The 14443-nt window shown below is 32.7% G+C and overlaps 2 protein-coding genes and 1 long non-coding RNA gene across 5 annotated transcripts in view; 2 read left to right on the forward strand and 1 right to left on the reverse strand.

The window, feature by feature from the left end:
- Positions 1-13518, reverse strand: part of LOC143376213 (uncharacterized) — a 233057-nt gene extending 219539 nt beyond the window's left edge. The window contains exons 1-6 of one of the 2 annotated variants that reach the window (XR_013087044.1): positions 13168-13518; positions 12682-13058; positions 11579-11924; positions 11303-11470; positions 9182-9349; positions 5544-6606 (exon numbers count right to left, since the gene is read on the reverse strand). Coding sequence is in view for 1 of the 2 variants with exons in the window: in XM_076826276.1 (XP_076682391.1) it covers positions 5732-6606; positions 9182-9349; positions 11303-11470; positions 11579-11924; positions 12682-13058; positions 13168-13345 (2112 nt within the window). In the remaining variant the exon portion in view is untranslated. Of the gene's footprint in view, positions 1-5403; positions 6607-9181; positions 9350-11302; positions 11471-11578; positions 11925-12681; positions 13059-13167 lie in introns of those variants that run through there. The other variant, XM_076826276.1, reaches the window with a different exon arrangement.
- The window catches only part of LOC143376247 (uncharacterized), a 141298-nt gene that overhangs the window by 87213 nt on the left and 39642 nt on the right, over positions 1-14443 (forward strand). The window lies entirely within an intron of this gene.
- LOC143376241 (chromobox protein homolog 5-like) lies at positions 228-2667 on the forward strand. 2 transcript variants are annotated; one of them, XM_076826365.1, is made up of 3 exons: positions 228-516; positions 1008-1184; positions 1258-2667. In XM_076826365.1, exons 2-3 carry the CDS (start codon positions 1066-1068, stop codon positions 1379-1381), a joined length of 243 nt encoding a protein of 80 aa, XP_076682480.1. In that variant the 5' UTR covers positions 228-516; positions 1008-1065; the 3' UTR covers positions 1382-2667. The 2 variants fall into 2 exon arrangements, with proteins under 2 accessions (XP_076682480.1, XP_076682479.1); XM_076826364.1 differs by having other exon boundaries at positions 237-915.

A 14443-nucleotide genomic window follows, 5' to 3' on the forward strand; every position in this document is an offset into this window, starting at 1 on the left:
CATAGGCATGTACGTTTTCACACTTTATAATGATACACGTCGCGTTTCAATACCATTCTAAATGAAATAATTGTTTTAGGAATTTGAACATAGTTTTCGAATGTAAATAATATGCACACAGTTACGGTTTAATATGATAAAATATATTTATGATAAATGTCGTGAATACGCAGCGCCGGAAGTATCAATCGCCAATAAGCTGAATTATATACGAATAATTGAATGAAAATACTTTCAATATTTCCTTTTAGTTGTAAGTGAAAACGAGCTGTTTACAATAAAAGCCGAAATATATAATTAAGAAAATTTTACGCTCTATATTTCTAAAGGCTTGAATGAAAAAGTGTGTGATACGGACTTTACCAATAGACGCATACATATGGAAAAATGATTGTTAACAATAAATTATTCGAAAGATTTATAGATTCATGATAATAAAAAAGATATTAAGTAAGTGTACACAAAAAACACAATTAATAGTAGAAATGAGATCAGTTAGTTCTTAATAACTAGATCGTAAGTCGAAGTTGAAACTTTGCGAACCATCGTTTCATACAATTTAGTATAAATCTGATATGTGTATTACGAGCCATTTGAAAATGAAGGAATGAATTTCATAATTTACTTTTTAGAAAGTTCAGACATGTAACAATCGCGCTGATTTACCTTCAATCTCTTTTAACGAAGCATTTCGTACAGACCTAACCTTCAATATTATGTATTTCTTTTTGTACGAGGGTTCAATGAAATGAAGACCGAAATTTATTGTTGGAAGTATATGTCTAATAATTATTTACCGTAAATAGTTTAATGCTTTTCATTATGGAATTCGGGATAAACAGTAGAAATCACAGGAAATCTAGATGCACCAGATGCAGATATAACAATAGTTGAACATTTTAAATATACCCCTAGGTATATATTTTATTGTTTTAAATAGTAACACTCTTAGGCGACATTTCCGTAAATCACTGCATCAATATCTAATATACGTTGACCTTTATTAGGTAAATAAATTAGGAAGTCCAAGGTGCCATCAAGGATATTAATCCTAATAATATTAAGATGGATAAGGCAGATGTTACTTGTGACAGCAAAATATACGGTTTCAAGAGAGAATTGGAGCCTGATAAAATCATTGGAGCCGCTGACTCTAATGGGGAGTTAATGTTTTTAATGAAATGGTTAGCTTGCCTTTAATACCCACAGAGTGGAAGATAATTGTGCATTTGTCATTATTAAATGTTGTTTATGTAGGAAAGGAACTGAAGAGACAGATCTGGTTACAGCGAAAGAAGCTAACTCGCTTTGTCCACAAATAGTTATACAATTTTATGAGAATAGACTTTCGTGGCATGTTGCGAAGCAAAATTCTAAGTGAAACGACCCGTTGACTGTATTCTGACAACACATGACAATAGTAAAAGATTAACGAAATTCAGATTCTTAATCGCATAGACAAATTATTTGCGAAGCAAAGAAAGCACATTTTAATATTGTATGTGCGCAGACTATTTTATACGTCCGAGATAACTTGTTGAACTCTACTAATTGATGGATCTTGAGATATACATATATAAGTACATTGATCTTAAAAGAAATGGATATTCAAAATTGCACGTTTAGAAGACCTAGATGAATTCGTATGTGTCATTAGAATTTAATAAAAGACTTTGTTACATACAACTTGAAATCGTATAGGTTTCTTTAAATGGAATCTGTGTCATTTATTAATGTAGATAAGTTAGGAATTAGAGTGCAATTGTTGATCTCATATTATGTGTATTTGAAAAAATATATGACCCACTAAAATATATTTGTATCTCTGAAATATTCTTAACACATCTGCTTGTCATCACTTCTCATTGAAATTTTGGCGATATCCTTCGATTCTATAATGTGTACGCTTCATTTTTTCATTTCAATATGTTAAAGGCTTATTCAATTATACATTCAGATAGATCACACTGCGTATCTCTATTGCATAGTTTAATTAAGGATTAATATTTTATAACTTATGTTATATCATCGCAAAACAGTTTACATTTAAAAATTTTTATTACATATATACATAAGCACGTATATATAAGCAATAACTCATTTGTATTTTTAGGAGATAATGTAATGCGTTTTTACAAGAATGCCATATGTGATGTACATGTTAGCATTGAGAAATTGAATAAAACAGTGTTTTTAACTAAGTAATAATTATAGTTATTAAAGAAATAATTAGTAGTAAAACTCTTAATTGACTATTTTTTCTTATGTTAATTTGCGAATTGAATATAGCATGTTCAGATAAACAAATGACACGCTGAAAAATCTGCAAGTACAGAGGAAAATAAAGTCCATTACGGAATGTTTGGGAAAACAGTGGATAATGAACTAACTACCAAAGCCATTGTTGGCACAAGGATCTCTTGGTCATTTTGATTAGTCCACTAAATAAGGCATCTGGATTCTCAATAAAATATTTTATCTCTTATCTAAATGCTGCTAGATTTATATGGTACTCAACTAAGTCTTTAACTTTATATCATAATCGTCGGAATATTGTACCGAAAAATTGTTTAAATACGCCCTACCAATTAAGGAATTTGTATTATGTACAATACACAGATGTGATACAAGCGAATAAAGGCAGTAGCCATACAAATGTGATATGCACACGAGGAAGTTTATTTTCTATTTAAAATAAGCAAATTAGATACAACTTCTTGCATGAATTTAGCAGAAGTACTAATGCAACTGTAATTACTAGGAATTTATTCCGTTTATTACAAGTAAAATATAAACGATGTTAAATAATTGAAGAGTCTTTGTAGAAACCATTGTAAGTGCCAAATTTAAAAAACAAAAAATTTCGGAAAATGTTACGCGTGACAATGGTAATACTATATATAGAACTTTAATGAAACTTTCCTTTGTGAATAAGTTACCAATAGTGCCAAAAGTAAAGTGCTAAACTTCTGTAGAAAACAATGTAAGAGCCGATTAGCTAGAGACAAACAGGACTGGCACTTACAGTGCTTGCAAATTTAAATGAATGGCACATTCAGTTTTCTTTACGAATAAGCGGTGGCACATGCAGGGTTTTCTACAAATACAATTCTTTTTTTCATGAATTTGGATTATATTGGTGCAAAAAATAGAAAATTCTGTGATGCAATTTGAGATACTGTATACCTAAGTATATTCAGCAATCAATACAAATCAAATTTCGTAAATAATTTAAAGTCAGGGACGTTTCTTCTCTTTCCTGGAATATTTGATTTTTGGCACTTAAAGTGTTTTCAATAAGGACTCTTCAATTATTGTTTCAATATCTGTTTAAAAGAGAAAGCAGTTGTAAACGATCATCCTAATTTTATGTGTCAATGGTTTAGCAATGAAATAAATAGAGAAACGTAATTAACATGAGAGTATGCTCTTCTTGAATTAGACACATGAATTCATAATACATCAAGAGACACGGTAGTGTCTCGCGCCAAGGTACATGCGCAGCGCGAGACAGAGTGCTCTATGACGCCACGACCCGCTATCACGAACCCTTCGATTATCGAATCTCAATAATGGTTGATCCGATTAGATTTAGAATGGTCTTAATGGATAGCTTGGTTTTGATTTATATCAGAAAAGTGTCTTCGTTTTGTTCCTACGTGCCTTATGAGCTGAGATATTTTAATGCAAAGTTTCAATTTGGCGAATTTTATGTTCTTAAGATGAATCGTCAGCGTCAAGTACTGGCAAGAGGGGAGCATGAAAGGGTGAGGAAATATCTCTCAGGCACGTCGTTCATTCGATGAAGCTTTCGGCCAATCGCGTAACAAATTGTTGTCACGTGACAGCCAGCAGAGAGCACATCTGTCAAGGTAAACGTAACCTAGCTAGTCAATAAATCATAACCTACTAAGTGTCAAATAAGGTAAGTTGTCAACATTTTTGAAATATCACGAGTTTTTACCATGGACCTAATAATTAAATGAACGGAGTAAAAGTCTCAACATGAACGAGGGGGTCGAGTAGTACGCATGCGTCGCGCTTTATTTAAAACGGAATGCTCATACAGGGTATATTAAAATATGCTTATATGTATAAAACTATATGTAGAATAAATGTGCTGCGTTTCTGATATGTATATGTTTATGTATTTTATATTGCAAGGGAGTTATTGTAAATTATTAATACTAAGACAATTAACATTTTTTCGGTTTCGCAGCGCCAAGTATTTTGAATAAAATATTTATTGGTATTGAAATATTTATTTGTATAAAATAAAAATATATCTGCTTAATATTATTTAATACATTTTTTGTTTGTATAAATAGCCATTGTTATAATTGGCGCAATTTTTGTATATCATTAGTTTTGTAAAGCTAAATATAGCACATTAATAAATTTACAATAGGTTACTTGGCGCACTTTGTTATACCTTTTTTTGAAAAAAAGTAATTTTGTGGAGATATAACATACCGTTGCATATACATACATTATACCATATATAGGTATATCTATTATGTTGTCGACAAAAGAAAGCTTCACTTAAAATTCTTACGGCCCGGTGCAGACGAGCGGTTTGCGGCAGTTTGCCGCCGCGCGCGTTTTAGCAGAACATAAATTTATATGAAGCAGTTCACACGGGACGGAAAGTTTTGCGGTTACTAAGTGGTATGTTTGCGTTCGTTTTGACGAACGCAGGTACTGCTTCACCGCGAATGAACGCAGCGGCAAACTGCCGCAAACTGCTCGTCTGCACCGGGCCTAAGTAGGAATTGTTATTTCTCAGCTAATTGAATAATTAATACAAACGTCCATATTGTTAGTAGTTGAAGAAATTCAAGAAATCCTATATTTTAAGGGAATAATTTGAAAACTAATTATATCATATTTCAAAGTCCTATACAAGAGTTTTTTAGTTTTTTTAAATGTATTGCAAAATTTTTCAATTAAAGAAAGAAAATTATTTATCGCAATCAACCTTCTAAGATCGCGTATCACTTCTTATTTTCTTTGGCTTGAAAAGTGAAAGAATTTTTACACATGCCCAATGTACCTACCTATCATTGCAGTGTAGCAGGATCCCATACACCAGAACAAAATTTTACTCATCTAATTTACTGAATATATTGCTAAAATTCTATCATTCAAATTATTGCCAAATTGGTACTCTAATTAGATAAATATAGGTATGTGTATGAATACAAGCGGAAGCCAGGAGCAAATGATCAATAATCAAAATAATAGGTAAAGGAATAAATGATTGAGTCACAAAATATCATTAAATTATAACACAAAATTTTATAAATTTAATCTCCTGAAAACGTTACTCTAGAAAAAATTAAAAAATATTCTGGAATCCAGTTGTAGGAGCTACATAGTGAGGGAGTTAGTGAACTACTACTATTTTGTGTTCTTTGTGCACCTATTAATATATTTCTGTAGCGGTACATAGTACTTCATTCTATATTACTATCATACAACAGTTTACTATACATTACGATAAAGTATTATTTCCTGTGCTTTTAAGATAATACATTTTCAACTAATTATTAATAACATTCATGCCAAATGACAAGTTATTCGGTACCTATTTTATACATTTATAAATATTACTAATTGCGTGACTAATGTTTTCTGCAATTTAATATTTTCAAGGTATATACGAATATACTATATCAGTATTACTTGTTGATTTATATTTTTGTAATCATTATTGTTACGATTAAGTGTTTTAATCGTGGTATGTATTGATCTCTTCATGGTTTATAGTTGTTAAGAATGGTCTAGCTTGTTTTAAACCAATATTATCACTAATATTTATATTTTGAATTGCACACTTCTCCTTGGAATTAGCTAATCGCTGTTCATTATCATTTTCGGTATTCAGTTTGATATCTTTCTTATTACAAACTTGTTCTTCTACATTGTGGCATGTGAAATGTGTTTGTGTATTTGAAGTCGATTCTGAGCAGGAATTCTCATAAAGAGTTGCTTTATGAGCAGAACTTTTCATACTCGAATTTGTACGGAAGGTTTGACTGATAGAAGCAGGATACAATTTATCTATACAATTTAAGCAATTACGGAAGAAATAATTATGATTAGACGCGTTTTGTGGATACAGCTTCTCTTCGATTCGCTTATTTATTACAACAGCCTCGGCAAGAGGTATTGGTTCTGTGTATGTGAATGTCTTTTTCTTACTATCAGTCTTATCTTCTGGCTTTTTAATACTAATTGGTCCGTTAATAACAGGAACTGCATTACTTAATTCATTGGTAGTCCTTATAACAGGTGTAATATTACCCATCGAATCTAATCTAGAACTGATTTGGTCACGGGAATTTATACAAACCACTGATACTTTCGCTGAACTTTTTGGCGACGAGTTGCAAATAACTTTTTGCATCTTTTTTAGCTTTTGTTTCTGTTTCGAATTTCTTTGCTTAGGACTTGTTGAATTTGTACTAGTATCAGATACAGTATTCTGTACTGCGTTATCACTGAGCGATGGATTTTCCGGATGGTGATGTCTAACATGACGATGCAAGTTATCTTTTCTTCTAAATACAGTTTCGCAGTATTTACAGGAAAATGGTTTTTCATCTGAAACAAATTTTATGTATCACTATAGTACCTAATTGTAGCATATTTTTTAGGATAACCAGTGGCGGATTTAAAGACAAAAGGCCCATGCGGCAAACATTCAGAGGGGTCCGCTTTTCGAGAAAATAAAGAGGGAGTTTACTAAAAACGGGCTAACAAGGGAACACACAGTGGTTCGAGTATACTACATGTTAGCTGGACAAAATTATTTCTTTGCGGTATTGGGTTTATATGGAGTTCAAATTGTTAGAAACAAACCCGAATCGTATCACAGTTTATTATTTCACTAAAAATATCAATAAAATAAAAATATGACTAATTCAATAAAGGAAAAAGAACAAAACCACAGTATTGTACTTTAACTATAACTATCAGTTATAACATTATGTTAACCTAACATAAAATGGCTATTAAAACAGTGTTTTACTATATGTTCCACGTCGTTCCACGCAACAAGGGTTGAATGTACGAAAAGTAGAGACTTTCTAATTTTTTTTAATTACATGATCGATCTCTAAAAATTTACAAAACTACATTTTGTGAATTGTTTTCGAGTGTGACGCTCGGCAGGAGAGATAGCACAGTTGTTATATTTCCAACTCTATAATGTATTGTAATGTAATTAACAAGAAATTAATAGTTATAAGACACACTTATAGTTATAGTTAATCTATAATACGTGTAGAGTCTGAAATATAACAACTGTGCTATCTTTCCTGCCGAGCGTCGCACTCGAAAACAATTCACAAAACATAGTTTTGCAAATTTTTGCAGACCAATCATGTGATTAAAAAAAACTAGAAAGTCTCTACTTTTCGTACATTCGATCCTTATTGCGTGGAACGACGTGGAACATATAGTAAAACACTGTTTTAATAGCCATTTTATGTTAGGTGAGTCATCTGTGGCTCGAAATTTTTTTTAAAATTCCACAGAAAACTCAGAAATTACAGGAATAAACATAATGTTATAACTGATAGTTATAGTTAAAGTACAATACTGTGGTTTTGTTCTTTTTCCTTTATTGAATTAATCATATTTTTAGTGAATTAATAAACTGTGATACGAATCGGGTTTGTTTCTAACAATTTGAACCCCATATAAACCCAATACCGCGAAAAAATAATTTTTCCAGCTAGCATGTAGTATACTCGAACCACTGTGGAACACCGCGAACCCGGACTCACCGATTGGAACGTAAATTTGTGGGTTTTTAGAGTGACTCAAAACAAGAACAACAGTATGTTTCATTTGGGTCCTATCGCCCTTTAAGGGAATGAAAACTAACCTCAAAATCAAATTGGCATTTCCACTTTTTCGCGTATAACTCTCAAAGTACAAGAGGCAGAAGAAAATATTTCAAACAAAAGTTTAATGGCGCAATGAGCGCTACAAACTTGCATTAACAAAATTTTGAAAAGAGTTTTTTTCATCAGTTATATATTATTTTTTAACTCTTTTCAAAATGTTGTTAATTTAAGTTTGTAGCGCTTATTGCACCATTAAACTTTTGTTTGAAACATTTTTTTTCTGTCTGTTGTATTTTGAGAGTCACACGCGAAGAAGTGGAAGTGCCAATTTGACTTTGAGGTCAGTTTTCACCCTCTTAAGGGGACCTTCCGGTCTAGAGCCCCCCAAAATAGGTGATCTCTCGGAATTAATTAAAGGAAAACTACTACATTTAATTTAATGTGACTTTTTGCATTATATTAAGGATGTCTTATATTATAGACATATATTTTTTGTTTTATAATTAATCATTGCAGACGGCACTGGGGAGTCGTTAAAGTTAAGGCGTCAAAAAGTTGATCCAAATTCGGTGGGACCTGTATCTCCAAAAGTTATTATCCGATTCGACTGAAACCTTTCTTATTTTGAAGAATATGTTTCTGGCTAGGGGGAATACCAGAAAAAAAATACAAAAATGATATTTTTTTTTAGAAAATAACAACACTTGAAGTTTGAAATAACTTTTTCCCTATATTTTTCATCCTTTCAACGCCTATGAAAATTATAAATTTTCAATTTTTTGTATTTTTTTCTGGTATCCCCCCCCCCCCTAGCCAGAAGTATATTCTTCAAAATAAAAAAAAAATTCAGTCGAATCGGATAATAACTTCTTCAAATACAGGTCCCACCGTTTTGAGAACACTGTTTCGAGAAAAACGAGTTTAAAGTTATACGTGGGCGCCGAGTGGCCGGTTGTTGCCTATGCATTTGCCGCTACTCAAATGCCTATAACTTCCGGAATTATACGAATTTCAACAAATCCTTTTAAACTCGTATTCCTAAAAGGTTGAACATTTGAAAAATGAAATAAAAAAAATCGATTTTTAGGCCGGAACCTCCCCTTAAAGGGCGATAGGGCCCAAATGAAACACACCATTGTTCTTGTTTTGAGTCACTTTAAAAACCCACAAAGTTGCGTTCCAATCGGTGAGTCCGGGTTTGCGGTGTTCCCTTGTAAGTGTAGTAGGTACCTAGTACAAAAGAGAAGTTATAGTGTTTGAATAAAATCATAATTTTTTTTACAGATGGGGCCCACCCGTTAAATCTGCCACTGAGGGTAACATACCTGAATGCACGGTTAAATGACGTCTTAATTCACTTTTAGACAGGAAAACTCGGTTACAGTGTGCACACGAAAATGGACGATCTTTTCCATGTGTTTTTTTATGACGGATTAACAAAGATTTATCTTTAAAACTCTTATTACATTGATCGCATGTATGTGGTCTTTCATCTGTAACACATACACGTATGGCAAGACTACATAGGTTAAAAATAATTTCATAATTTATTGCTTGTTCTACTCTTAAATTTCTGTACTTTACTTTTATACTTGAATACTATAATTTTAATTGATTTACATAATTGAAGCATATGTTTAAAAGTTATTTCATGTTATTCAAATTTCTTGTGAAAAATATACCACAAAGTTATATCAGGATATACAATATTTTCGAATTCAACAATTTTGTAGGAAAACAGTGGAAAGAAGTTAAATTGAGAACAAGCATTAACGGGAGAAACCAGGGTGATGGTTTGAAAAAAAATCGATTTTTTGTGTATTCTCTTAATGTTTGGAGTGTCAATAACGTGCCCTGAAAGTATTAAAGTAAAATTCGAAAAAATAACAACAACGCAAAGAAGTACAACGCTCGAAATCGGCTGTTCACAGATATAATCGGAGTTTAAAACCCCTTTCTAAAACATTAAACGCGTTTTTCATGAAACGACGTTTTTCAAACTGGGCACACGGATAACTCAGTTAATTTTCATCCGACTTCAAATTTTTCATGCCGGCTACAAATAAGATTATCTTCAGTTTAGCAAATCGAAATTTTGATCGAGTAATTAGTTTCTTCGTAACGTTGAAAAAAAGTCGATTTTCTTACTGATTTTGGACACTTTCCTTTCAAAAGTCCGCTATTTTGTAACAAATTATTATTTCTTAACTCTGTAGGTACAATTGAAGATATTGCCTCAGATTCTAAGAAAATTTTATAAAATTTTATTTTTAAGCTACCGTTGCAACGCTTTATATGATATTATGTGAAAAAGCTTGTTCAACATAGGGTAAAGGTACTAGTAGTTGACCATGTATCAGTAGTTGACAACTTTTCAACAAAACGTGAAAAATAAGGTTTTTAGAAGTGCAACTATCTCTTTTCAACAGTGCGCCGCGGCTCCCACTGTTCGTCAATTCTAAAACCCTTATTTTTCACGTTTTTCTGAAAAGTCGTCAACTACTGATACATGGTCAACTACTGGTACCTTTACCCTATATACTTTCTAATACCAATAACGATATTTAATAAAAACTTTTAATTTACCAAAAACAAAGCTTCGAAATTAGCCTTTCTGTCCGGTCTGCATCCTGGCTCCCCCCCCCCCCTTAAGGGGTCAGTCCACTGTGACGTTTTGAAAAATTAAGCTCTTTTTAAAGATTTTTTTTCTGCGTAGATACAACATATAATGCAATAAATCTTGTTGGTATTTAGTAATCTACTCTTATATTATACAAAAAAATTAAAAGAATTTTTTTTAATTTGTTTCAAAACTTTAAACGCGATTATCTCAAACCGACATTTTTTCAATTGGTGCAGGTGATTGCAAAAAAACTTTAACCAATCAGTCTGAAATTTTTACACGTTATTCAGCACATCAGTGTCTATGACCGGGACTACGGAAACCTTTTTGAATTAACCATTTCATACTTTTTACAAGGCAAAATGCTTGAAAATTCACCGTATTTCGACACTTAAACTTCAAACGTCCACTATTTTGTTAATTTTTTATCAGTAAATATAATCCTAGTCCCGGCCGTAGCCACTGTAGTGCTGAATAACGTGTAAAAATTTCAGACTGATTGGTCAAATAGTTTTTTTGCAATCACCTGCACCAGTTGAAAAAATGTCGTTTTGAGATAATCGCGTTTAAAGTTTTAAAACAAATTAAAAATATCTTTTAATTTTTTTTTGATAATATAAGAGTAGATTAATAAATACCAAAAAGATTTATTGCATTATGTGTTGTATCTACAGAGAAAAAAATCTTTAAAAAAGCTTAATTTTTCAGACCGTCACAGTGGACTGACCCCTTAAGATATTTGCACAAACTTATTTTCATTTTGCTATTATTCGATTTATATTAAGGTAAGAAAATTGATTTGTGCATATATAAACATACTTACTTGTATGTGTTTTTAAGTGACGTTTCAAGTTAGTTAATATTCTAAAAGTCTTTTCGCATACTTTACACGAGTACGGAGTTGTACAATTATGTACTCCCAAGTGATTTTTCAAATCGTCTCGTTTGCTATATCCTTTCTTACATATACAACACACAAACTGTTTTTCTTCTACAAAAAATAAGATTTCACATATTTCCTTCAATTAATATTTACTCGACTGATAAATTTCAACAAGCTAAAAAGCTTATACAAGAAGTCTATATCATAGAAACTTACTACTGTGCGAGTACATATGCCTATTGAGTTTGTTCTTTTGAGGAAATGCTTTCTCACAAAAATTACATTTAAATGGTTTGTACCCTCTATGGATTCTTTCATGATATTCAAAGTGAGAGCGTTTAATAAATGTTCTGTCACAAAAATTACACCGATAAGGTCTCACGCCTGTTACGCAAGCGTCGTGGTAACATTTGCCTTTCTTGTTTCGAAAGATTTTCTTGCAAATATTGCATTTATATTTCTGTGGTGTTCCTGGTATTACTGAAATATGACTGCGATCAGAACATTTCATGGACCTATTCGTTTCTAACTTTTCCTTACTCGAAAACTCTGTTTCAATTTCCTACAAAACAATTACATTGTATATGTTCCTGCAAGTCCACAAATATTATTTGTAACACTAGTTTACAAAATCCAAAAACTTATTTTTGATCGAGACTCTGCTATGAAATTCTTATGTAAGGTGGTCCCCTAAACTCAAAAATCGAAATGAGACGAAATCCTATTGATACGTGTTTGAGATATCGCCCGATGAATATTTTGATAATTTTTTAAGAAAACGACCTGACGTTATTGGCCATATCTCACGTTAGGGTTGCCCGATTTGATTGCGACGACTCTTAAATTGAAGATAATTAAATTGCATACAACTCTTTCCGACAGTATTTTCCAATCCGACCAATAGTTTAGGCGGAATCTAGCGAAACTTAAGAAAAATGTAATGTTTTGGGGCCGAAATTGAAATCGAAAATCAAAACATTACATTTTTCTGAAGTTTCGCTAGATTCCGCCTAAACTATTGGTCGGATTGGAAAACACCGTCAGAAAGAGTTGTATGCAATTTAATTATCTTCAATTTAAGAGTCGTCGCGATCAAATCGGTCAACTCTAACGTGAGATATGGCCAATAACGTCGGGTTGTCTTCTTCTAAAATTACCAAAATATTCATCAGGCGATATCTCAAAAACGTATCTATAGGATTTCGTCTCATTTCGATTTTTGAGTTTAAGGGACCACTTTACATAAGAATTTCATAGTAGAGTCTCGATCAAAAATAAGTTTTTGGATTTTGTAAACTAGTGTAATCTTTCGAACCTACCGAACTACGAGTTCCTGTTGTTGTCGTATTATAAGGCGATGATTCTAACGACACATTACCGTTTAAGTGTCCACGTGCATCTAAAAGCACATTGTTACTTTCTGCTTCAGAAATATGTGACTTATTTAAAATATCATTATCCTTAATATCAGTTGTGGGAAATTTATAAGCTTCTTTTCTCTTGCAAAATTTATCGTCATAGTAAAACTCAGAGGTACTGAGACGTTCGATAGAAGTATGTCCGAAATTATTATCTTTGGATTTAGTGTGTTTATTAATAACTAGTTCCAAGGGTAATACTATTTCTTCGTTGCATTTACTACTTGTTTCTGAGCTAGAAATGTCATTTGGACTTCTTGCTGTTGAAAACTGACAATCTGAAAAGAATTATACGTAAATATTACTATACTTAATAGTCTAATATGATAATAAATTAATCAGATAAAGATAGAACGCAAATTAAGTACACAGAATGTATTGTTTTACCATAGTTCTGAATACTTTGTACATGCACGCCACGGCGTTCATTACTACAAATTTTGCAACCTTGCTCTTCGTATAATAAACACATACGACATTTAGTATGACCACAACTATCTTTTACAAGCCTTGAACATGATGTATTTGTTATTTGTTTACAATTAGGACATTCTTCGTTCATCATAAGGACTTGTGATTCTGGATTTGTGATACTCCATTTATTATTTAATATGCGTTGACGATACGCACAATCATATTCGTTTCATCAACCTTTCGAAGAATGTTTAAAAAGTTGGGGAACTTAAAGTTTATAATATACGTACACGTCATACAATTTATATTTAAACCAGGGTGAGGACTGAGGAGCGATTCAGCGCAGTGAATGGAGGGGGAAATACCTACAGGAGTGGTGGTAATGTTGCGTGACTGACACCAGCCCCAAGCCAGCCGAGTGGCCCCAACACGAAGCTAACCACGGCCAACCAGCGTCGACAATCTATTTCCCGGCGACACTGGTTGGCCGTGGTTAGCTTCGTGTTGGGGCCACTCGGCTGGCTTGGCGCTGGGGTCAGTTCACGCAAACATTACCACCACTCCTGTAGGTATTTCCCCCTCCATTCACTGCGCTGAATCGCTCCTCACCCTGACTTAAACTGATGCAGGTTAAGGAGGTTCGATACCGGAGAAAAAATAATGAGAAATCTTTGAAAAGTGTTTTGATCTAATGTCCAAAGTGTAGTCCGCATTGTGTTAAAATTTCAAGTCGATTGACCGCACGGTTTTTGAAAAAATTGAAATCAAAGCTGCGCTCTGATGCACTGGCTGTTATGGGAGAAGCGATACAATTTCTATAAAATGTTACACAGAGTCCTTAAAAATGTTGCAATGAAAAGCTTAAGTATTCCTATGAAATTCAAAAAAAAAAAATGGGACATGAACCGTACGGTTTATTATATAGTATTCTGCACTGGTGTCAGAAAATGACTTGGATTGGTTGTTTCTGATAGAAACGAAGATAGCTCTATAAGAATCAACCAATCCAAGTCATTTTTTGGCACCTGTGCAGAGTCAGTGCGGGTTACCGAATTCGCTATTAGATAATTGAATAAATAGACAGCAATGTGCTCGTATTTTTGGAACTGCCTGAAGGAACTGTTTGAAACGTGGCAACGCTGTACGCCGGGTAGTCATCTATACAATGTATATTTGTACAAAGGATACAGTACAAATTTGTAAAACCACTACCAAGCTGTAAATATGTATTTAGTAATTTGTTGCGAAC

Source organism: Andrena cerasifolii, chromosome 14, assembly GCF_050908995.1.
Source record: "Andrena cerasifolii isolate SP2316 chromosome 14, iyAndCera1_principal, whole genome shotgun sequence".
Taxonomy (NCBI): Eukaryota; Metazoa; Arthropoda; class Insecta; order Hymenoptera; family Andrenidae; genus Andrena; species Andrena cerasifolii.